The sequence below is a fragment of the Sinocyclocheilus rhinocerous genome, unplaced genomic scaffold (assembly GCF_001515625.1).
Source record: "Sinocyclocheilus rhinocerous isolate Xijiao unplaced genomic scaffold, SAMN03320098_v1.1 scaffold111, whole genome shotgun sequence".
Classification (NCBI taxonomy): domain Eukaryota; kingdom Metazoa; phylum Chordata; class Actinopteri; order Cypriniformes; family Cyprinidae; genus Sinocyclocheilus; species Sinocyclocheilus rhinocerous.
The window spans coordinates 1715413-1738995 of record NW_015642811.1 but is presented as its reverse complement, the minus strand read 5'-3'; the positions used below and the strand labels follow the sequence as shown (position 1 = coordinate 1738995).

General features: G+C 37.7%; 2 protein-coding genes across 2 annotated transcripts; one reads left to right on the top strand and one right to left on the bottom strand.

Moving 5' to 3' along the window:
* Nucleotides 1-49: 49 nt before the first annotated feature.
* On the bottom strand, nt 50-4701 carry grhpra (glyoxylate reductase/hydroxypyruvate reductase a). The gene is made up of 9 exons (XM_016573665.1): nt 4497-4701; nt 3981-4111; nt 3819-3891; nt 3569-3685; nt 3031-3119; nt 1031-1132; nt 763-898; nt 493-623; nt 50-372 (listed from the first exon to the last, which is right to left on the bottom strand). The coding sequence occupies exons 1-9, from the start codon at nt 4577-4579 to the stop codon at nt 251-253; spliced, it is 984 nt and encodes a 327-aa protein (XP_016429151.1). The 5' UTR covers nt 4580-4701; the 3' UTR covers nt 50-250.
* A 661-nt stretch (nt 4702-5362) lies between these two features.
* LOC107756435 (zinc transporter 9-like) lies at nt 5363-22865 on the top strand. The gene is made up of 34 exons (XM_016573535.1): nt 5363-5453; nt 5578-5628; nt 5717-5829; nt 6060-6146; nt 6367-6422; nt 7045-7116; nt 7265-7460; nt 7616-7754; nt 7956-8138; nt 8222-8343; nt 8916-9026; nt 9164-9262; nt 9351-9408; nt 9571-9818; nt 9943-9981; nt 10729-10787; nt 11277-11422; nt 11591-11782; nt 12004-12051; nt 12156-12255; nt 12352-12444; nt 12763-12845; nt 12948-13006; nt 13234-13301; nt 14012-14114; nt 14259-14314; nt 14394-14529; nt 16087-16126; nt 16225-16296; nt 16718-16825; nt 19675-19840; nt 20119-20248; nt 20449-20562; nt 22581-22865. Exons 1-34 carry the CDS (start codon nt 5408-5410, stop codon nt 22623-22625), a joined length of 3438 nt encoding a protein of 1145 aa, XP_016429021.1. The 5' UTR covers nt 5363-5407; the 3' UTR covers nt 22626-22865.
* The last annotated feature ends 718 nt before the right edge of the window (nt 22866-23583 follow it).

Sequence of the window (23583 nt, the reverse complement as noted above, 5' to 3'; positions counted from 1 at the left end):
TAGCTTGGGGTGTATCAGGACATTTCAGTGTTGACTTTGAATGTGCAATATCACAGTAGAACAAATGTGCATGTTTAGCATATCAAATAATATCATCTTATTCCAGTCATGACCAAGATTATCCATGTGAGATGATTGTAATACATGTTTTATCCCTTCTAATCTCATGTAGTTAATGCAGTGCATTTAAATAGTTAGATTTGCGCTACTGACTTCTCCATTCATATAATGACATAATATGGCATCTGCATTACAGTTTCAGCTCACTGGGCATTTCAGAGCCTGTCAGGCCTGCCAGCAAGTTGTTTGCTGTCAGTTCACTCATGACACCACGTGTGGAGTAGGTGGCACTGCCAATATGAGGGAGAACCACTGTAAGACAACATAAGACTGAGTTAGACAAGGTTTTTCTACTAATACATGGCATGAAAATAACAATTGAAGTGGATTTACAAGAGCACTATTGAGATTTAAAAGCTGCTTTTCACTCACCACAGTTTTTAAGGGTCAGCAGTGGGTGGTTGGTAGGCAGAGGTTCAGGGGTTGTAACATCAAGCCCAGCTGCTGCAATCTGACCACTGCTGAGGGCTTCAAACAAGTCCTCTTGATTCACAACCGCCCCTCTAGAGAAAAGAAAACAGTATTTTTTTAGTTTAGCATTGACTTGAGGAGAAATTGTTAACTGCAAAGTAGTAAAAGAAAAATATGTGAAACAATCAAACATGTTCCACTGCCGCTCTGCTTTTCTGCTTTGTCTTTCACCTGCTGGTGTTGATAAAGATTGATGTTTTCTTCATCTTGCTGAAGAAGGTTTTGTCACAAAGGCCTTGAGTGTCAGGAGTCAAAGAACAGGACACCACCACAAAATCACTCTCTCTCACCAGAGTGTCTAAAGGCACTGAATGAAGATTAAAAAAAAAAAATTAAAAAAAAGAGGCCATCATACAATCTTCTTATCCCCTCTAAATAGTTTTATTGCATCTGAATTCATATATAGAATTACATCAGGCAATTTCTTGTCCTTTCTTACCATATTCCCCATCAACCTCTTGGGCCTGAGGTTTGGGTTGTCTGCCTGTGTACAGAAGTCTCTTCACTCCAAAAGGCTTTAGTCGCCTTGCAATAGCCAAACCTACAAATCGTCAATTAAACAAATTTATTTAAGCCTCATTTACACAGTGACCCAATTCAGATTTTTTTTGCTCATATGTCACAGATCGGATGTGTTCTATGACCGTGTAAACAGGGGGAAAAAAATGCATGCATTCAGATATTTCTAGATCGGTTTCAGGCCTCATTCATATGTGGAAATACAGTGGTGTGAAAAAATGGCAAAAACATGGAACAGTGGAGAACCTTCCCAGGAGTGGCCGGCCGACCAAAATTACCCCAAGAGCACAGCGACGACTCATCCAAGAGGTCACAAAAGACCCCACAACAACATCCAAAGAACTGCAGGCCTCACTTGCCTCAGTTAAGGTCAGTGTTCATGACTCCACCATAAGAAAGAGACTGGGCAAAAATGGTCTGCATGGCAGAGTTCCAAGACGAAAACCGCTGCTGAGCAAAAAGAACAAAGGCTCGTCTCAGTTTTGCCAGAAAACATCTTGATGATCCCCAAGACTTTTGGGAAAATACTCTGTGGACTGACGAGACAAAAGTTGAACTTTTTGGAAGGTGTGTGTCCCATTACGTCTGGCGTAAAAGTAACACTGCATTTCAGAAAAAGAACATCATACCAACAGTAAAATATGGTGGTGGTAGTGTGATGGTCTGGGGCTGTTTTGCTGCTTCAGGACCTGGAAGACTTGCTGTGATAAATGGAACCATGAATTCTGCTGTTTACCAAAAAATCCTGAAGGAGAATGTCCGGCCATCTGTTCGTGACCTCAAGCTGAAGCGAACTTGGGTTCTGCAGCAGGACAATGATCCGAAACACACCAGCAAGTCCACCTCTGAATGGCTGAAGAAAAACAAAATGAAGACTTTGGAGTGGCCTAGTCAAAGTCCTGACCTGAATCCTATTGAGATGCTGTGGCATGACCTTAAAAAGGCGGTTCATGCTCGAAAACTCTCCAATGTGGCTGAATTACAACAATTCTGCATAGATGAGTGGACCAAAATTCCTCCACAGCGCTGTAACAGACTCATTGCAAGTTATCGCAAATGCTTGATTGCAGTTGTTGCTGCTAAGGGTGGCCCAACTAGTTATTAGGTTTAGGGGGCAAACACTTTTTTCACACAGGGCCATGTAGTTTTGGGTTTTGTTTTCCCTTAATAATAAAAACCTTCATTTAAAAACTGCATGTTGTGTTTACTTGTGTTATCTTTGACTAATAATTAAATTTGTTTGATGATCTGAAACATTAAAGTGTGACAAACATGCAAAAAAATAAGAAATCAGGAAGGGGGCCAACACTTTTTCACACCACTGTATATCAGATATGTGCCAATGCGACTGTCACGTAAACAGGCAGATCAGATTATCTGAGGCCTTGCGTTCTGTACTTCATAAAAACTGCGACAATTTGGTACTTCTCCGCAGTTTAATGATGTGATATTATTCTCAGGAAGAAGCACGTGTGGAGGCGGTAAATGACAACAACACAGGAAACATGGAGGAGATATGGCAAGTGTAAACACATGATTTGGATATGGGTCTCAATTGAAAGAACGTGTAAACGGACGGTCAAAAAAAAATCAGATATAGGCAACAAATCAAAATTGGGCATCAAGACCTGCAGTGTAAACAAGGCATTAGAGTCAATGTAATTCTCCCTATAATGATTAAGTCTAAAGTATTCACCTTCATTGTTTTAACAACATAAATTGGGCGACATCTTCAATTATCCAGAGAGATCACACTACATATGGTAACAAGCTGCTTATGTGTAAAGTGACTTGTTTTCACTATGATTATCACTGAATTAGTCACTTTATTAAAAGAACAGATGGTGTACATAATAGAGCAGATGCATAGGTAGCTTATTTTAAGGTAGAGAGAGAAAAAATGAATAATTCATACTGTACCTATGCGGCCCAAACCAATCACCCCAACAGTACTGCCTGAAAGACCGTAACCACACAGCCACAGAGGCTTCCATGTACTCCAGCCGCCACTGGGAGATGGGAAATATGCCCAAAAAAACTGGGATATTACAGTGGTACTGACTCTGTTTTTAAAGATAATACTTATTAAACATTAAAGGGATAGTCCACCCAAAAATGAAAATTCTGTCATAACTTACTCACCCTCGTGTCTTTTTTTTCATCACAAAAGGATCACAAAAGAAGATATTTCAAGTAACATGATTGGTAACCAACCAGTTTCAGTTTCCATTGGCTGACATTATGTTTTGTCCAAACAATGAAAGTCAAGGGAACCAAAACTGTTTAGCTGCCAACATACTTCTGAATATCTTCTTCTGTGTTCCTCAGGAGAAAGTGTATAAATGAATACAACATTTTCCATTTTTGGATGGACTATCCCTTTAAGACTACTGAACATTTGGAACTGTGCAAAGCTGTGATATATGACGTAATATATTAGAAAAGGTGTTGGACTGACTTTTTCACTTCCTCTACACCCTCGGGAAGACGTCGGGCAGTGGCCAAGAGCAGAGCCACCGTCAGCTCAGCAGTAGTATCCGTCAAAACATCAGGAGTGTAGCCTACTCGTATCCCTCTGGGGCGAAGAAAGATAGTACATGTGTTTAAATTGTATAAACGTCCTTACTGTGATCCATCATCATCGATCCACTGTCCATTTTCTCACTTTCTGGGGTCAAATCTAATGGCTTACAGAAACACAAACTTACCGTTTCTTTATCTCATCTATGGCAAGATGGTCAAATCCCACAGAGAAAGTGCTGATCACTTTCAAGTTGGGTCCTGAGAATATTTAATGTGTGTTATCAGTATTACTAAATCAGTATCTTCACCTGCAGTTGTTCTAAAGTGGAACAAGAGGTTTGCCTTACCAGCCGCATCCAAAACTTCAGCATCAATTTTGTCTGAGAGTAAACAGAGAAGCCCATGAGCACCTGCCACCCCCTTCAGGAGCTCTGCCCGGGGCACAGGCTCATCAGAGTCCCACACTGACAAATTACACCTGCACATAATGGATAACAGAGGCATTTAAATGAACAAAAACTGCTCCTAAAATTTGTGCAAGTGGTTTCCAATCATTTAATCGTTTTTATTCTGCTACATTTGTTGTAAGGCTCGTGTCCTAACAGTGTGACATTCACAATTAGACTGTAAGCATGCTACAAGGTCACTGGTGAAACTTTAAATGCAGGAGTGAAGCCAAACTTTATCTTCCTCCAAAGTTCCTTGAGGTTCACACACACATGCTGTTAATGAACACCGTGGCCACCCTAGTTTTGACACGAGCTACTTCATCTCATTAACACTCCAGGGAAAGCATCAAGGCATTTTATATACGTTAAATTCACATATAATGCATGCATACAAGATCAAATAAAGTTTCGTACATCCCGGCTTTTTGGAGTATTTTCATGCCCTCCTGCGGAATGCGTCTCGTGACGAACACTTTCAGCATCTGCTGCGCGCTCATCCTGCACAATTAACGTTAAAGGCCAAATGGATATGTTCACTACGAAAATGATAACAACAGAAATCCACAGACGCTTCCCTATTTACATGTGCTGGGCTGCACTAAAAAAGTACGTGACAGGCAGGGTTGCCAGGTCAAGGTTGCCAGGGTTGCAACAACAAAACCCGCCCAATTGCTATTCAAACCTAGCCCAAAACTAGACCAATCGCATTTCGAGGGGGGGGCTCCCCGTTAAAAATCGCGTTCCGGTGGGTAAAATACACGTTTTTGGCGGGGTTCCCCTGGTAAAATTCGCACTCCAGGGGATAAAAATCACGTTATCGGGGTCGCTATAACCCGCGGACATGAAAAACAACCCGCGGCAACAGTGATAAAGTACCCCAATTCCGCGGGAAAACCGCGGACTTGGCAACACGCTGGCAAAAAAAAGTGTCTCTTTTTTCCAAGAGTTCTCCTTTTTTGCAGGCTTTCGCGCCATCTAGTGGAGCGGATGGACAGCGCAACTGCGTTAGCGAACTTTTTCTGAGGGCGTTTCAGACTAAGCTGACTGTTATTGGGATTGAAAATGTACTGTAAATTACGACAGGTACGTTCAAACTTATGTTTTAAAAATCCCTAATGTGTTTTGTTTGTTTTATTTAAAATGTATTTTATACAGGGTTTACTTAGCGTTTTATTTAACGTTAGCTGCATTTGCGTTTGTCAGCTACTGAATTGACTATATGTCGCTCGTATGATTGTTTTAACTTTATTTAACTGCAGGTTTTGAGGTGTTTATTGGCTTTAGTTCATCGGGAGTGTGGTGAGTGTAAACGGTCAGGAGGTCTGATGGTTGTCATGAGAGCGCTATCTGAATCTCCCGCAATTTTAACCGGTAAAACACGAACGAACTAAACTAATGCTGATTTACTTGTCACTTTTTAATTCTGTAAGATTGATAAATGACTGACTTAATGCTTTGTGCATATTTCATTCATCTTGTCAAATGTCATTTACAGTATCTGCTGCTGGTGCTTGGTGTAAGAAAATGTCTAAATCTGCTTTGAAAGGTGAGTGTGTACTAGCCTAATAAAAACTATTGATTGTAATTTTAAATATGTTCAGATTTACGTTGTTTCTTCTGTTTTTATTTTTCAGAGGCTATAGACGGTCTTTCTTTAGAGGTCCCACCTTGTGAGTGTGTTCATCAGGAAGAGCTTCAGAGGTTTACTGACAATTTTGGGTCTTTGTTTTTTACCTATTCTTTCCATGTGAGTGCCTCCTCACTGAATAATCTACCAGGAAATTTGTGTTTGACAAAATTCAGTTCTGTTTTATTCAGATATTGTGCTTATATATTTAGTATGTTTTCACATATTTTGTACAATTTGTTTTATCTTCATTCCTTAAAGGTCATTTGTGTTTAATTCTGATATTGTGATTATATATTTTGTATGTTTTCACATATTAATTATAAATAGTTTATTTTAATTTCTAAAAGGTTGAAAAGGCTACTAGTCAGTCAGTGGAGGCTGAACTGTCAAAGATCCAAAAATGTCTGCACAGACTCAGTCTGGTTCATGCGCAGGTGAGGCCAGTGCGGTACATTCAAACTATTGTAACAACACTGATAATTTCCTGCAATTACATTGAAATAAACCAAAACATTTACCCTTAAGGTGATTTATGTTAATGTGTATATTTGCAATAAAACTGTTGCGTATTTAGAATTTTTAATTAACTGTGAGTGAAGGTATTATTCTCTCTCCTCAAGTGAAGGTCTGGTTCTGCCTTTTTATCTATTACAGGTGAAAATCATATCTGAGATTAGGACAGGTTCAACAACACGCAAGCAAATGTTCAGGTTGTCTAAATAAACATGTATTCAAAAGTTTTGGGAAATTAATACTTCTATTCAGAAAGAATTCCTTAATTTGTAAGGACATTTATAAAACTACAAAAGATTGCTATTTCAAATAAATACTGTTCCTTTAGACGTTCTGTTCATCAAAGAATCCTGAAAAAAAATGTATCGTGGTTTCCACAAAAATATTAAGCAGCACAACTGTTTTCAACACTGATAACAGTAAGAAATGGCTATTGAGCACCAAATCAGCACATTAGAATGATTTCATGTGACACTGCAGGAATTACTTATTTTAAAATTATATTTGAAAATATATTGTCCAAAATATTATAATAATATTTAGCAATATTACCATTTTTACTGTATTTTTTATCAAATAAATGCAGACTTTATGAGCATAAGAGACTTCTTTCAAAAGCATCTAAAATCTTACTGACTCAAAACTTTTGAACGGTAGTGTAGATGATAATAATAAAAAAGTCAAAGCATGTTTTTATGCTTTTGATGCTCTTATTCTTCTCTGCAAGTAATGATGTGTTACAGGTCTACTAATTAAGCCCACTCTTCTTTATTTTTAAAAATGTTTTGGGTGTAATTGTCCTTATTTGCTCTTTTATAGTGGAGGAGAGAAAGGAAGTAAAGTTTCAGCGATGGATCATAGCATTACTATGGACACTGCCGCATACGGACAGTCAGTTCCTGCAATTTTTTATTAAATAGAACAACTTACTAGCAAGCAGAATGAACACCTCAGACTGGTCATTGAGTTTTAACGTCTTAAAAATCTCTACTTGCATTTTGTTTGTCCTTGCACATTTTATTTCTATTTTATTTTGAAGGAGTCCGTTCTCTGTACGGTGTCTCCCGTCCTGTCCACAAATGCACCCAGTATTGGGAAACACACTGAGCTGTGTGCTTCCCACTGACATCATAGAGGCTGGACTGTGTGGGGAAATGAGCATGGCTACCATGGCAACACTTGCTCCCTGTATGAATCTGTATTCCAATTGGCCCACTCGTCTCTCATGCATACGGATATCCTTTGTAATGTGCACATAAATATTGTTATTAAAATTTAAGAGTGTGCATATGATTTTAGGCTGCCTGTCTTTTTTTTTTTTTTTGGTAAAATGTATTCTTATTCATATTTATGAACAAAAAAGATATGTTCTCCTTAACATTCATTGCACATGTTAGTGTACAGTCCATGCGGCATGCCTTTAATGCAACAAACACAGACGAGTTTCCTCCAGAGTTTGGCTACTTCACTTTCCTGGGCAGATCTCGGCCTTTCTAGAGTCTGTTGTATGGAAGCACAAAACATCCAGGGTAAATTACAGGCCTAAATGGGGAGAAATTGGGGATACTGAGGGCAAATTCCCTCACTGTGTTATACTTTTATGGATGGAAGCCTCGCTGCAAAGCATAAAGTATAGAGCTACAAATCACTGTTGGCTTTGAGGCTAGAGTTGTTCAGACAGTTTTCCAGCATGTCTATATATTATTTAATTCTGGCTTTTCTCTTTATAGAATCTCTGTGTTCTGATGTAGAATTCTCTGTTGAGACTGACTGCAGCCAGGAAACAAGATGTAGTAGTGCTGTACAGCAGGACATTGAGTCAGAATGGAGCCATGCTGTAGAACAGACTCTGACTGTCTTCGTTTTCACTCAATACACTGACCCCTTCCACTCCCAGATCTCCGACTTCATAGGTGAGTCACGTTTGCTTTTCATATCATATAGACATCTTGAGATGGGTCATAATATTTTGACATTCTGCTTTTAAATGTTTCAGGCAGTGAAGAGGTTTTAGGGAGACACTTGGATGCAATTCTTTGGTACAACGGAGATCAAGTGAGGGCGACGCTGCACACTACCATGAAAAACACGCTGAAAGGATTTCAGCAAAAACATGCTGTAAGATTCATCTGTTAACGTTCTTTTTAAATGTAAAAAATTTTGGCTACTTTCATTCATTCATTTAATTAGCATTCAAAAGTTTAGGAGTCAGTAAGATTAAAGAGTGTTACAAAAGATTTCTATTTCAAATAAATGGTGATCTTTTGACTTTTATATTCATCAAAAGAAATCTGCAAAAAGAATATATATATATATTGTTTCAGTTTTGAAAATAATAAAAATGGGTCTTGAGCACCAAATCAGCATATTAGAATGATTACTGAAGGATCATGTGACACTGATGTGAAAATTCGGTTTTGCCACCACAGGTATAAATTACATTAAAAAAATTAGTCAAAAATATTAAAATAGAAAAGAGTTATTTTACATTATAATAAAAGGTAACAAACTTACTGTTTTTACTGTTGTTTATCAAATAAAGGCAGCCTTGGTGAACATAAGAGACGTCTTTCAAAAACTTACAGACCCCAAACTTTTGAACACATATACATGGAACAATAGTGACAGTATAGCCATTAGTCATTTTTTAAAGACCACTGAACCATACATCTTTTCTGTGTGTACTTCAGGCCAGGCAGAGGTTAGGTTCTGCCATACCCATTGTGTTGAGCTCAATGAACAGTATAATTGCCAGCAGCAGCAGTGGAGAGTTTCGAAGAGCGTGTTTTGAGAGCATGAAGGTATATCATATGGCTATAATTTATACTGGTACCCAAAACACCCTATTTTATGTGTCATTTCACTTCTTATTCTTAAGAACAGTGCTTGCTAACTTGTGAAAGTTGTATAAAATGTTTTAAAACTGGGTTTGTTTTAGGTCAAGAGCACCAGCGAGTTACATGCCTCACTAAAGCAGTCTCTTCAAAGCATCGTGGATGGGCGCTTTACTCCAAGGCATAGGTGTAATAAGGAAAAGGTGCTTTTGCAAAGCTTCTTTTAGATTATTTCATTTCTGCTTTCATGATTTTGCCTTTGAACGTTTGTGATTTTAATGTCCTCACAAGGTGGTGGAGGCTGTTAGCACTGAACAGAGTAGTCTTGACATTCTTGACTGGGAGGAAGGTACGGTTTTAAATGAGTTTAATAGTCTTCATACAATAATACTTCCTAGAAATGATCTGATACTGGGAATTTTGTCATTATAATTGTTCTCATTTCATGTCATTTGGGGGGTTATTGACTTTGAAATCATTAATAGAGTTGGCTGAGATTGTTATATTTTGAAATGTCCACCAGAACTGTCTTCTAAGAGGATTCACTCTGAACTTCAATACTCAAGCTTTACCCCTACGAAGAGACAACGTTCAGAGATGATCTCTGAGAATTCAGACACCTTCATGAACAATGTCTTTGAGGCAGCAAACATCCAGAAAAATTCCCTGTCCCCAATACAGCTTCCTCAAAGTCAGCAAACCAGAATGATCGCAGACAAACCCTCAGTGCTGAGCCTGACTAACCTGAAAAATGAACAGGTGGATAATTCTAAAGTTATTGGAAATACTGTATGCCACTTGTTCAAAGCGATACGTAGTCACAAAAAGATGTCTATACAGTACAATGCATATCCTAACTGTTTTGTTATCTCTCTTTGTGAAGGTGGAGAAGCAGTGGCTTCAAGAGCTTGAAAACTTTTCTGAATGGGACTGAGGAAAATACAAATAAAAATAGATTATCTTTTCTGTTGTTGTTTTGCTCATGTCTTCAAGACATCTTTCTATGTCTTTGTATATTCAAATACTACTTTGTACTACAATTCAAAATTGAATTTTTATATTCTGTTACACCAAATACACCAAATAATGATCTTTAAAAAAGCATCATATGACCCCTTTAAAGATATGTAGTTTTATAGATATCTTAACAGCACTGCTCCAGTTCCAATCATTATGCGCTCCACACTCCTATCCAGTAGGTGGCGGGAATGCACCATTTAAGTTGGTTTGCCAACCGCCATTAACACCAGAAGAAGAAGAAGCACTGCTCCAGTGACAGGCTCCTCCACTGTTAGACCTCTTTGCGAGACTGCAGGCGCAATTTCAAAACTAACGCTCTATCGTTCAATGACTCACGATCTCGCGAGCTCTCCGTCTTCACTGCTTTCGGTGTTGGTACTGTTTGTTATGGACTGTGTTGAGTTAGCCGCCCACCACTAGTAAATAATGGACTGAGCTATATGAAGGTAAATAATACCAAACGGAGTGTCTATTATTTCAGCTTCAGTGTGTAATATGTCTATAATTACCTCAGCAACTGTAGCACTTGCTAAAATGTAGCTGTCATGCTAAGCTAACTGAAAGGCACCGGCTGCAGTCAGGTTCAGTTAGCAGTGTGTGTTGTTGTCAGAGCGGCAGTCTTCACTTAATCTGATAGAAATTAAAGCAGTCGGACGTTCAGACATCTGCTGCTTGGCTCAGGGACGCGTTAACGGGATATCTAGCCGGGTACTGATATCATTTAGTGGTAATTCTAAACTTATGCTGATCTAAAAAATCATGCAAGTGTTTATACTAGCTTTAAATGTTTCCGAATTTTGACTTTTACTGAATTGGAAAGGTTTTATGTAACTATGGAAAAGTTCTCTTGGAACTCACTGTCACATTTAGCTAATTAGCTGACGTAGTGTTCAAGATGTGAGATAGATAAGATGGGAGGATAGATAGATAGGCAGATAGATAGAACTGTCACTATGATTGTGGGCAACATTTATTTATACAGGTTCTATTAAAATCCTGTGTAATGTGTTCAGTTTTGTGCATAGAGATTTCATGTGGATGGTCATATGATCAATCACGTTGCTCTAATAGGCTTAATCTGATGTTTGTAGACCAGTCCACACTCCCCTTTTTTACTATATATGCTTCATTGTCAGATTATCACATACATCCAGAGATTTGTATTTACTAACATAACGTAATGTCAATGTCCAGCAGGATTCAGTGTGTGTCTCCTGGACTTGCCACAGAGAGGATGTTCCCCTGCCTGGCCCACAGACCATGGCAAGTCCTCTGCCGGGTCTACCTGCAACAACGAGCCCCTTTATCTCAGAGACCCTCTAAAATAGCAACGCCATGTTTCGGTAAGAGCATCACACAGTGTCATTTGCATGTTTTGTCAATATAAGGACTGAGAGAGGATGTTGTTTTAATTCTGTTTCTTATCTTGTTATTCAACGTTGACAGTTTTAATAATTCTAGACTAGATCCGGAAATCATTCCCATTATGCAACATTTGATATACTCAATAGGTTGGAAAAGTGGAGGAGGGGTGCACAAACTCTGGTTTAGCTTTCCAGATTCCAGAGTCACGTCTTTAATGTGGACACAGGTCCAGTACTGTTCCACATCAGGCAGTGATAAAACTGGATCTCCAGCGGGTCCTGTAGAGCCAAAGCCCACTGAGAAAGAACAAGCTGCACAGTCCTCTGCAAAAACAGCTGGTAATGATTCTGCATTATTTTGTATTTGTTCACAGGCTTTTAAATTACGTCAAAGTGTGCTCATTTCTATAAACAATTAGTTTTTTTAGGTTTTTGTGAGTAAATATAAATAAATAGTGTCTTATATATTATATATTTATAATGTATGTATGGTAATTATGATTTATTCTAAATGTTACTGGGTTTTAATCAGTTAGTTTTTGGGTTTTTTTGCATTTCAGGTTCCAAAACTCAAGGTCTGACAAAAGCAGAGAGCATTCAAGTGAAAGGTTGCGCAGCCTTGTTTTACGCACAGACACTTTCCTTTCGGACCAATCAGAATGATCACAATTCTATGTATTTTAACTATCTTGCATGTTTCTTGTGTTTTCAGTACGGGCTGTCCTGAAAAAAAGGGAATATGGCACCAAATACACCCAGAATAATTTCATTACCGCAGTTAGAGCTATGAACGAGTTCTGCCTCAAACCCAGGTACATTTAGGAAGTGGAGCGTTGTAGTTTACTTTGTTGTAACCCAGTAAACTACCATGTTCACATGTGAATCTATGCATTTTTGTGTGTTCAAAGTGACCTTGAGCAGCTTAGAAAAATCCGTCGACGTAGTCCCCATGACGACACAGAAGCCTTCACTGTCTTCCTGCGATCAGATGTGGAGGCAAAGTATATACAACTGTTACACTACCATATTTATATACTACCATTCAAAAGTTTGGGTCAGTAAGATACAGTTTCATTTACACTTACAGTTATTACTAAGAATTAAAGGACAAAAATGCTGACATTTTCCACAAAAATATTAAGCAAGAAATATTTTGCTGTATTTTTTATCAAATAATAGCAGCCTTGATCGAACATAAACAGTATACAATCTTACTGACCCCAACCTTTTAAACTGTAGTGTACTATTTGGCATCAGGTACAAGGATCTGAAATTATGAGTAGAGAGATCAATTAGCTTGTTTCGGTGTCTTTATTTAGAGCGCTGGATGTATGGGGAAGTCAAGAGGCACTTGCTAGAGAGAGGAATCTCAGGAAAGATGTGGAAAGGGAGTACCAAGAAAGTATGTCATTTTCCCCTCATTTACTGCATGATCTGCATTCTAATGTTTTCATGTCATCTACTGTCTAAATAACCATTAGTCTTTCTCTTTCTCACCCATAAGACATATTTAGAAATCAGAAGCTGTTGAAGGAGTACAAAGACTTCTGGGGGAACACAAAGGTAAAAACAAGTTCAAGCCTGTCACTATGATTTTTCTGTTTTGGTATAATAATGCCTGGGTGTAGCCAGTCCTCATGATTCATGATATTCCTCAGCTTCTGTCTCTTTCTTGACATTTTTTCATATTCGTATTTTCATGCTGCTCCTAATTTAACCTCAAAGCAGAGCATATCGATGAGTACAATGCATTTTTAGCTAACTGTTTTTTATCATTTTTGACTCTATAGCCTCGGTCTAGGAAGAGAGCGACATTTCTACAAGGACCGGGAAAAGTGGTGATGGTGGCTATATGCATGTAAGTTTTACCAACCTCATGCTATCTAGCTATTAGATTAAGGATATTGAGTTAAAAGACACGTGCTTCCACATGAGGTATGACCCACACTGACTGTTAGCCTTAAAACAACCAGATCTTTGTCTAGTACATTATACAACAAGCCAAATTATGTAATTATGTGTTGCTTGAGGAATCAGTTACATTAAGACAAGTTTAATTTTTTTTCCGTGAACATTGTACTATTTTTTTTTCCAAAGAAGTCTCTTATGCTTAACAAGGCTACATTAATTTGATAAAAAACAGTGAAATAATTGTGAATAATATTGTGAAATACTATTACAACTTAAAATAACTGTTTTCTATTGTAATATATTTTAACATGTAATTTATTCCTATGATGGCAAAGCAGAATTTTTAGCATCCGTTACTTCAGTCTTAAGTGTCACATGTTCCTTCAGAAATCATACTAATATGCTGGTTTTCTGCTTAAGAAATATCTTATTATCAATACTGAAAACAGTTGTGCTGCTTAACATTTTCTTAGTATTTACTATGATACACTTTTTTCAGGTTTCTTTGACATTTTTTGAAATACAAGATTTTTTACTGTCACTTTTGATCAATTTCATGCAACATTGCTAAATAAAAGTATTACTGTTTTAAACATCAGTGTATTTGTGTATCAAGTGGAGATATAAATGTCTAATTTCATTTTTTTTTAACTGCAGAAATGGACTGAATTTTTTCTTCAAGCTGTTAGCGTGGGTTTATACAGGATCTGCCAGTATGTTTTCTGAAGCCATCCACTCACTGGCTGATACCTGCAATCAGGTAATTTGCCATTCATGTCTGTATTACCACCTTTGACCTCCAGGATATACCTACAACAGATGGTGTATGATTTAAAAATAAATTACATAGACGTATATACTTGTTCATTTTTTCAATTCCTCTCTTATACTTTCACTTCGACAGGCTCTTCTTGTAATAGGCATCAGCCAGTCTGTCCGGAACCCAGATGCCGTCCATCCGTACGTACAGCTTATACAGACTGATGTTGTCCTCTGGTCATGTGGTCATGTCTAAGCCAACTGTTCTCTGTTATTACAGGTATGGCTTCTCCAACATGCGTTACATCGCCTCTCTCATCAGCGGAGTCGGCATCTTCATGATGGGTGCTGGCTTGTCCTGGTATCACGGCATTATGGGACTCCTGCACCCTCAGCCAATAGAATCACTGCTCTGGGTTAGTAGCATTGGGTTAGAACTTGTAGATGTACAAAATTATATGAAGTCTGTGATGTGACATTACCTTTCGAAAGTTTGGTGTTTGTAAGATTTTTAAGACTGCATTTATTTAATCAAAGATACAGTAAAAAAAAATCTTAATATTGTGAAACATTACAATTTTATACTACTGTTTCTATTTGAATGTATTTTAATATGTAATTTAATCCTGTGATTGCAAAGTTGAATTTTCAGCAACCTTTACTCCAGTCTTCAGTGACACATGATCCTTCACAAGTCATTTTAATATGCTGTTTTGTGGCTTAATAAACACCTTATTATCATTGTTGAAAACAGCTGTTCTGGTTAATATTTTTATGGAAAATGTTAAATTTTTTTAGGATTCTTTGATAAATAGGAATTTAAAAATAGCAGCATTTAGGCTGCGTTTACACTTGGCATTAACATGCGACCTGTATCCAGATGTTGTCCACACACGCTTCTGATCGGAATGTTATCCGATCAGCGTGTCCTGGTCCAGAGGTTGGCTGCGTTTACACTTGGCATTAACATGCGATCACCGTGATCTGAACAAGCAGATCGGATCATCAGTCAATCAGGACCAGTCTATGATCAGGACACGGCGCGTTTACACTTGGCAACATCAGCTGACTTCTCGATCTGGATAACCGATCGGATCTGTATTTCCCGCGCAATATTTAAATAAGTCTGCGGTGCAAAGTCGACCTGAAGTGGTGGGTTTTCTTTTGAAAACTATTTTCAGTCGCGGGACATTTTTACAAATCAAAATAAATGTAGCCTACGAGTCTCACTAGTGCTCTGTTCTTCCGACAGATCGGGAGAGAGGGGGGCGGCGTTTTGCGTGATGTCGACCTACGGCTGCAGACACGATGGCTGGATTGCGTTTACATTACCCTGTATCCGGATGTTGTCCACATACACATTGAAAAGACAAGTGTAAACGCGCTTCTGATCGGAATGTTATCCGATCAGCGTGTCCTGGTCCAGAGGTAGTCGAGGACGCATTGTGATCGGATCTCAGTGTAATGTAAACGCAATCCAGCCATCGTGTCTGCATTCGCAGGTCGACATCACGCAAAACGCCGCCCCCTCTCTCGCGAACTGTCAGAAAAAAAGACGGAGAACACCCGTGTGGAGACTAGTTGAGACTCCTACACTTATCTTTGATTTGTAAAACTTCAGGTTGACTTTGCACCGGGCCATTCTCTGCAAACTTATTTAAATATTGCACGTGAAAGACAGATCCGGTCGGTTATCCAGATAGAAAAGTCAGTTGATGTTGCCAAGTGTAAACGCGCCGTGTCCTGATCATAGACTGGTCCTGATTGACTGATGATCCGATCTGCTTGATCGGATCACGGTGATCGCATGTTAATGCCAAGTGTAAACGCAGCCTTATTTGAAGTAGAAATCTTTGTTGTATTATAAATGCCTTTAGTGTACTGAATAAAAGTGGATTTTAAAAAATCTTACAGACCTCAAAATTTGAACAATAGTGAATATAGCTCTTTTTTTTTATTATTGTCTTTTGCAGGCTTATTGTATTTTAGCAGGATCTCTGGTATCTGAAGGAGGTGAGACGTGGTTTCCTCTTCCATAGTTTCATTAATATTCAGAAAGGTCTGACAGTATCACTATTTTAATATCATCTGTCTGCTGATTCCCCATAAAGCTACACTATTGGTGGCCATTAACGAGATCAAGAAGAGTGCACGTGAACAAGGCTTGTCCTTTTATGAGTACGGTATGTACCTTCGGTTAAAGCTGCAGTCCGTAACTTTTGGCGCTCTAGCGGTTAATAAACACATGCGTGCGTCTTGCGGAAGAACATTGTAGCCGGAGCTACTTGTCTCTGTTTATGTCTAGGACGAATCACGCAGGTACTGGGCTACTCCGCAGCGGTACCTACCCGAACCAGTCTAAAATAATCCGCATATAAACACGTATTATAGGTGTACCGTAGTGATTCAGGACAAGCCAAAAACACGGTTTGGAAAATGGATTCATGGTGTACTCGATTATTTTGTAAATTTTGAACACAAAAAAATTACGGACTGCAGCTTTAATTCTTCTATTAGCCTTGTATGTTATTTGATTGTGATTATAGTTTTGACACAGTTTGGAGATGATCAGTTTGATAATCCTTGTTTGTTTGTGTATGACAGTGATGCAAAGTCGAGACCCCAGCACTAACGTGGTCCTGTTGGAGGACGCTGCTGCTGTGCTCGGGGTGGTGCTGGCAGCTGGATGTATGGGACTAACGTCTCTCACAGGTATTTCAAATAAACACAAGAATAGTGCCTGCCCCTCCTGTTTCATGCTAATCGTGGTCTCTACCACAGGGTCAGGTTTAATAAGCACATGGGCCCGAGCTTTATCCCCTTTATAAAGAGCAGTTGATGTTCTTTTTAAGCTTTGTATATCCAGCTCTAAATGCACTTCTGTGCACACACAAAGTCAACACCTACGGCTGCCCAGAAGCTTGGTCCTCTTGCCCTGTGGTTTTCATGGCTTTGTGGAAAATTTGTGTAGAGATCTGGATAATGCTCTATTCAGTAAACCTGCTTTCATGCTTGAGAACAGCCCTGATGGCAGTTTCAGCTCAGTTTATTATCTGGCGCTTACTACAGTTGTATGTTATTGAAGTGTAATCAACCATGAAACTAACAGCAATGTTATTTTACATAGCAGGGCTTTAAAAGAAGGAAATAGCACTTTTGTTTGTACCACTAGAGGTCTCTATTGTGGCATTAAAGACTGCTGTATACCAATTCACGTACACTATAATTCATAAGATTGCAATCAGTAACAGGGCTCAACAGTGCGACCATTTCAGTCGCATTTGCGACTGAAAACTACTGAACTAAGAAAAGTAAAACCAAACTTTGTGGCAATAATTAAGACCAAACAGGGCTCTACAGTGCGACTGAAAACTACTGCATGCGACTATGAAAATTTTTTTAGGAGCACCAGTGCGACTGACCCGATCATCATCATACTTGTGATTGCGCTCGGGAGCTTCAAAGGTTTCTACGTGTTTTTGCAGCGTTGAGTAATGTATCACAGACATATCTCACGGATCCTTTCATAAGCAAAGTGTAGACAGGGTGTAAATAAGAGATTCATTGTGCAGTGTAGAGAGCTTCGTTGATTATAGATGTGAGATCGAGACAGGGACGCGGGAAGTAGGGGTGCTGAGGGGGTTGCAGCACCCCCTGTTTTCACATGGTTGCAAATGCAACGCCAAGTTTGTTCATTTAAATTTATTCAGTTTTAGCATTTAATAATTTATTTGTAATGATCTCTGAAATGTAAATTGTGCTGGCAGTTTTAGTTTCATTTTTAAAGTATCTTTTCAGTTATTTAAATCATTTAATATTTCTATATTCAAAATTTTATATTTAAAACATTAATATCATCATGAATTTATGGATTTAATTGCACTCATTCCACTTCTGAACCTCATTAAATGTCTGAAAGTACATCAAGCCACTTTTGTGTTCTTCTGTGCCACCTCTACAAATTAATTTTGTTAATACTGATTTCATTTGATTTTTAACTTATGTTTCTTATTCTACTCTTATTCTGTCGTTTTAATTACAATTTTTAAACACAAGTGCTCCTAAAAAGAAAAGTAAGCGTCGAGCCCTGAGTAAGGTTTTTTCTTTTGAAATAAGAGTCTTATTGATATTTATTTGATAAAAAAAAATTTTTAAGTAAAAACAGTACAATTGTAAAATATTATTACAGTTTAAAAGAACTGTTTTCTATTATAATACATTTTAAAATTTAATTTATTGCTGTGATGGCAAAGCTGAATTTTCAGCAGTCATTACTCTAGTATTCAGTGTGACATGATCCTTCAGAAATCATTCTAATATGCTGATTTGATACTCAAGAAACAATTTGTATTGTGGAGTGCATTAGTACCCGCCAACTTTTTCAGTATTTTTCCATAGAGATTTTGTTAAAGTGTCTTTGTTAAAGTGTTATTCAATTCAGTTCAATTCAAGTTTATTTGTATTGCGCTTTTCACGATACAAATCGTTACAAAGCAACTTTACAGCAAATTAAGTTTCTACAATATTTAGTGGTAGCTAGCTTATCAGTGGTGACTGTATTAAAGATGTAATCAAACAGATGATGAACACTATTAACAGCAATTATTAATTGATGCAATCAAACTTATAGCAAAATGTGGTAGTTCTGTATGTTGTTTTAGGGTTGGCATCATCTTCCTTCCTCTGAGGGGTTGGCATCATCTCTTCTCAGGTGTTCTGGATCCAGACTGAAGCTTGTGTAAATCCTAGTTACAGAAACAGAGAAACAAATAGAGACATAATTAGCGTAGCTGCTGTTCCAACCAAGCAAAATTTATTTGTTTATAAGCTGTGAATCAAGGCAACCAGCTATGATGTGAATCAAAACATTACAAACTTGTAGTTCAAGCAAAAAAAAAGACAAGAAAAGGTACAAGACTTAACTTAACTACTTAACTTTAACGGGGCAAACAATAACAGTCCCATGAAGCATTGCGAATGACATAAATGAAAAATAATGATGAAATATAGAACTAATTTATTTAGAAACAATTGTTTAGAAACAATTTATTTTGAATTTATTACAAATTTTATAAATATAAAATTCTTGAATTTTATGCTGCACAAAAAAATGCCCTCCAGGCTTATAATAAACTTTGAACCTTGAGATATATATATATATATATATATATATGAATATTTAAGTATTTTGAGAAGGCATTTTGAGAAGATAATATGAAGACAATTATTTCATTCATATTGCGAATTAATATATGAAAATTTGTGTGGGAATTTTAGCATATAGCTAAATGGATTACTTCAGAATTCATTGTTAACCTTTATGTGCATAAATGTAAAAATGTGACATTTAGTTGCCATTTAGATACTGCTAATATTACACACACAGCTCGTTGCACCTTTTTTATAACTCAGTGGGTCGTGGGTAACCTTATTCATGGTAGATGCTATATTCATTTGTCAGAATGTCATCCGGCACCATTGATGTGGGTTGCACTCACATATTATGTACTGTACATGACATTTAATGCATTTAATGCCTCTCTCTTTCTCCCCCTTCATAGGTAACCCCTACTATGACAGTCTGGGTTCTCTGGGTGTGGGCACCCTGTTAGGAACAGTATCTGCATTCCTCATCTACACTAACACAGAGGCTCTGCTGGGTCGCTCCATCCAGGCCGAGCATGTGCAGAAGCTCACAGAGTTTCTGGAAAATGACCCTGCTGTCAGGTCAGTCCTCCGTCCCTGCCTTTCTCCATTGTATGTGTCCACTACATGTACCCAAAGTCTGCATAATAAGAGCTTCATCAGCAAACAAGCTGCCATCTTACAGTTCATGACAGTGCTTTAACAAGGAGGCAGAAGCAACCTGCTTCAAATGTTTTTCAAATTCAGGCAAGCATCACATTCTGAAATGTAAGCTTGCTCAGACAGAGTTACATCAGTGTACATTTGTGCTTTGATGAAATTAGATTTGATGTCCTCACTTCAGGTCATTTTGTCTCCAGGGCGATTCATGATGTCAAAGCCACAGATATGGGGCTGAGCAAAGTGCGCTTCAAGGCAGAGGTGGACTTTGATGGGCGGGTGGTGACACGATCATACCTGGAGAAGCAAGACATTGAACAGATCCTCAACGTACGTGCTAAGAGACAAGGCTTCTGCTGTGATGTAGATCATCTGACGTGACTTTAGCATTTGTTTCAAGTCTGTCCATTGTTTCATAGAAGTGACTAAACTATTAGCACTCAAACAAATTCATGGTAGTTTTTGCTAAAGAATCATCTTTTTGTGAGCTCTGCATATTAATAGTGTAACTGTTTGTGTTTGGCCTGCAGGACATTCAGCAGGTGAAGACGCCAGAGGAGCTGGAGAACTTTATGTTGAAGCATGGGGAGAACATTATTGACACCTTAGGAGCAGAGGTGGACCGTCTAGAGAAAGAACTTAAGGTATCTGAGAAGACCACACTTAAGTTCTTAATTGACGTCTATGGTTCTATGAAGAGCCTTTAACAAACATGGAACCTTTCTATTGTACAAAAGGTTCTTTATAGTGAAAAAAAGATTCTTTGAAATATTTTCCACACTAAGAAACCAATGTTTTCTTAAAAACTGTTCACGGATAGGTTCTTTGGCAAACCATAAATGTGACCCTGGAGCTCAAAACCAGTCATAAGTAGCACAGGTATATTTGTAGCAATAGCCAACAATACATTGTATGGGTCAACAAAATTATCGATTTTTCTTTTATGCCAAAAATCGTTAGGATATTAAAGGGGTCATATGATGCGATTTCAAGTTTTCCTTTCTCTTTGGAGTGTTACAAGCTGATTGTGCATAGATAAGATCCCTGAAGTTGCAAAGACTAAAGTCTCAAAACCAAAGAGATATTCTTTATCAAAGTTAAGACTCTGCCACGCCCCCCTAAAACGGCTCGTTCTAACACGCCCCCACATATCTACCTCACCATGTGGAAATATTTGCATAATGCCGCCCAAATGTTCACGCAAAGAAAGAAGGCATGGTTTCAGTAACCGCAGTTAGTGTTGAAGCAACCATGTCAGGGAGACGCTGTGTGTTTCAGTGCGAAAGCAAAAGCACTTTATTTGGCCTACCAGAAGTAGATGCATTTAGGAATCTTTAAGATCACTTACAACAGAACAGCAATGCATTTTATGGACGACCGTTTCGTGAACCTAGGAGAGGAGGTAATTCTGACTTTGCTATGACAATCTGGCGCTTCTGAATCAGCTACTGTAAGTATGTTTTGTTATTAGTTTAAGTATTTGCTATTGACTGTTCAAATGCGGAGTTTTGCGCATAATGTGTGTGTGTGTGTGTGTGTGTGTGACTTAATATTAGTTTTATACATTGCATAGATCATAATTTGGTTAGATTAAATTGAAATTTTCTTTATATATAGTTTTTTTTTTTTTGCAGCTTCAGATTCCAGATTTTCATATAGTTGTATCTCAGCCAAATATTGTCCTATACTAACAATACATATATAAATGGAAAGCTTATTTATTATTATTATTATTATTATTTATCAGCTTTCAGGTGATGTATAAATCTCAATTTCAAAAAATTTACCCTTGTGGCTGGTTTTGTGGTCCAGGGTCACAAATGGTTCTTCTTTGGCAGTGCTGTGAAAAGCCCATTTTGGAGCCTTTATTTTTAAGAATGTATGATTCAGATCTCTCTTGTCTCCATCCTGACAATCCTTCAGTAAATTTGACCTACATGATGTATGGTTAGCTGTCAGAATAAGTCAGCACTACATTCAGCAGACACCACACTCATGATTGCACATAAAGGAAATCAGTTCAGCTATTTGGCCACAACTATTCAAAATAAATCAAAGTGAAACCTTCCAGTTTCACTCTCCAGGGTTTCATTTTGGGAAAGGAAAATCAGATTTGATGTTTCACAGAGAACAACACTGTAATTGCCTTTTCACACTGTATATGATGTATTGGCAGATGGCAAGAAAGTTAAATGCACATTGTTGTGTGAAAATTGTCATTTACTTTTTGCTTTTCAATTTATTTATTTACGTTTTTTTTATGCTCTGAATTTACAGAAAGGAGATTTAATTCAAAATCAAATATGAACATTTTAAGATTTTAGCATAAAAGATTTTTATACATTTTAGCATTTATTATTATCAACATTTAAAACAGTTGCTGCTGCTTAATATTTTGTGAAAACCGTGATACATTTTTTCAGGATTCTTTGGTGAAGAGAAAGTTCAAAATAACAGCACTTTTAAATACATGTAAATGTATTTACTGTCACTTTTGATCAATTTAATACTGTCTTGCAGAATAAAAGTGTCCATTTTTTTTCTTTCTTAAAAAAAACAACTTTTGGATGGTAATGTGTTGAATCGAATGTTCTTTAGAACAAGTTAGTACTTACTAGTCCTCATTTTTCCTTGACTGACTCCTGCTCTGTATCTCCGACAGCAACGTAATCCTGAGGTGCGGCATGTGGATCTGGAGATTTTATAATGTCATCATGACACATTGCAGAATGGAGATCAGGATGGAGCAGAAGGAAAACTAATCAAACCTTGAGTGACCATGAGCGCCCCATTCTCTCCAACCAGCCAATCAGCTGAGGTCTTCACATCAACCAAGCACTAACCTGAACATGGTTTCAGTAGCTGATAATATAGCAAAACCATAGCCAGTACAGAGTGGACTCCAGCTGGATAGAGACAAGGCTAATAAATGATTATTTTACAGTCATTAACTTTCAGATCTGTGGTAGTTCGTACCATCAGAGCTTTGAAATCATGTCCATGGATTGTAAAAGGACCGGTCTTACTTCATTTCACAATTTACATGCAAAGCAGCATGAACACTCATATTTTACAACAGTTCTCTCATAACACTAAAGTATTAGTAAACAGGATATAACCTAGCTTGAAGGGTAAAATGAAGAGTAATTGTAATCTACTTTTTTTAATCCAGTTTAAATTGATGTTTAAATCAGTAAAAAAAAAAATTCAGATTCCTTCATAAATTACACTTATTTAAAATATTACTAATAACAGATGAAGAAAGTGTGTTCTAAACCATATTATATCCACATTTATCAGTAATGAGAGAACTATAGAACCAAATTTAATACAACGGGTATCCATGGCCCACCTCAGACCCCTCAAGTGATGAAGACTACTCAGATCTTCACATCCTTCCTCTACTAAAAGTACTAATGTCATTATGCTGCTTTCTGGACTGTTCATCTGTTTATGCTGTAATTTAGTGTGACTGAATGAAGAAAGCAATTGTAGATGTCCAAAAACAGCTCTGTTTCTAAAGTCATTGGTGGCATTGTTGTGTTTCCAACCTAGTTTGTGAACACTAGCGCATGTGTTTTTCCATTGTAAATAATTCCTGACTGTGAAAATGCAACACTCTTATTCTGATAACTGAAAAAGAAGCATTCAGTCCATTTAAATAC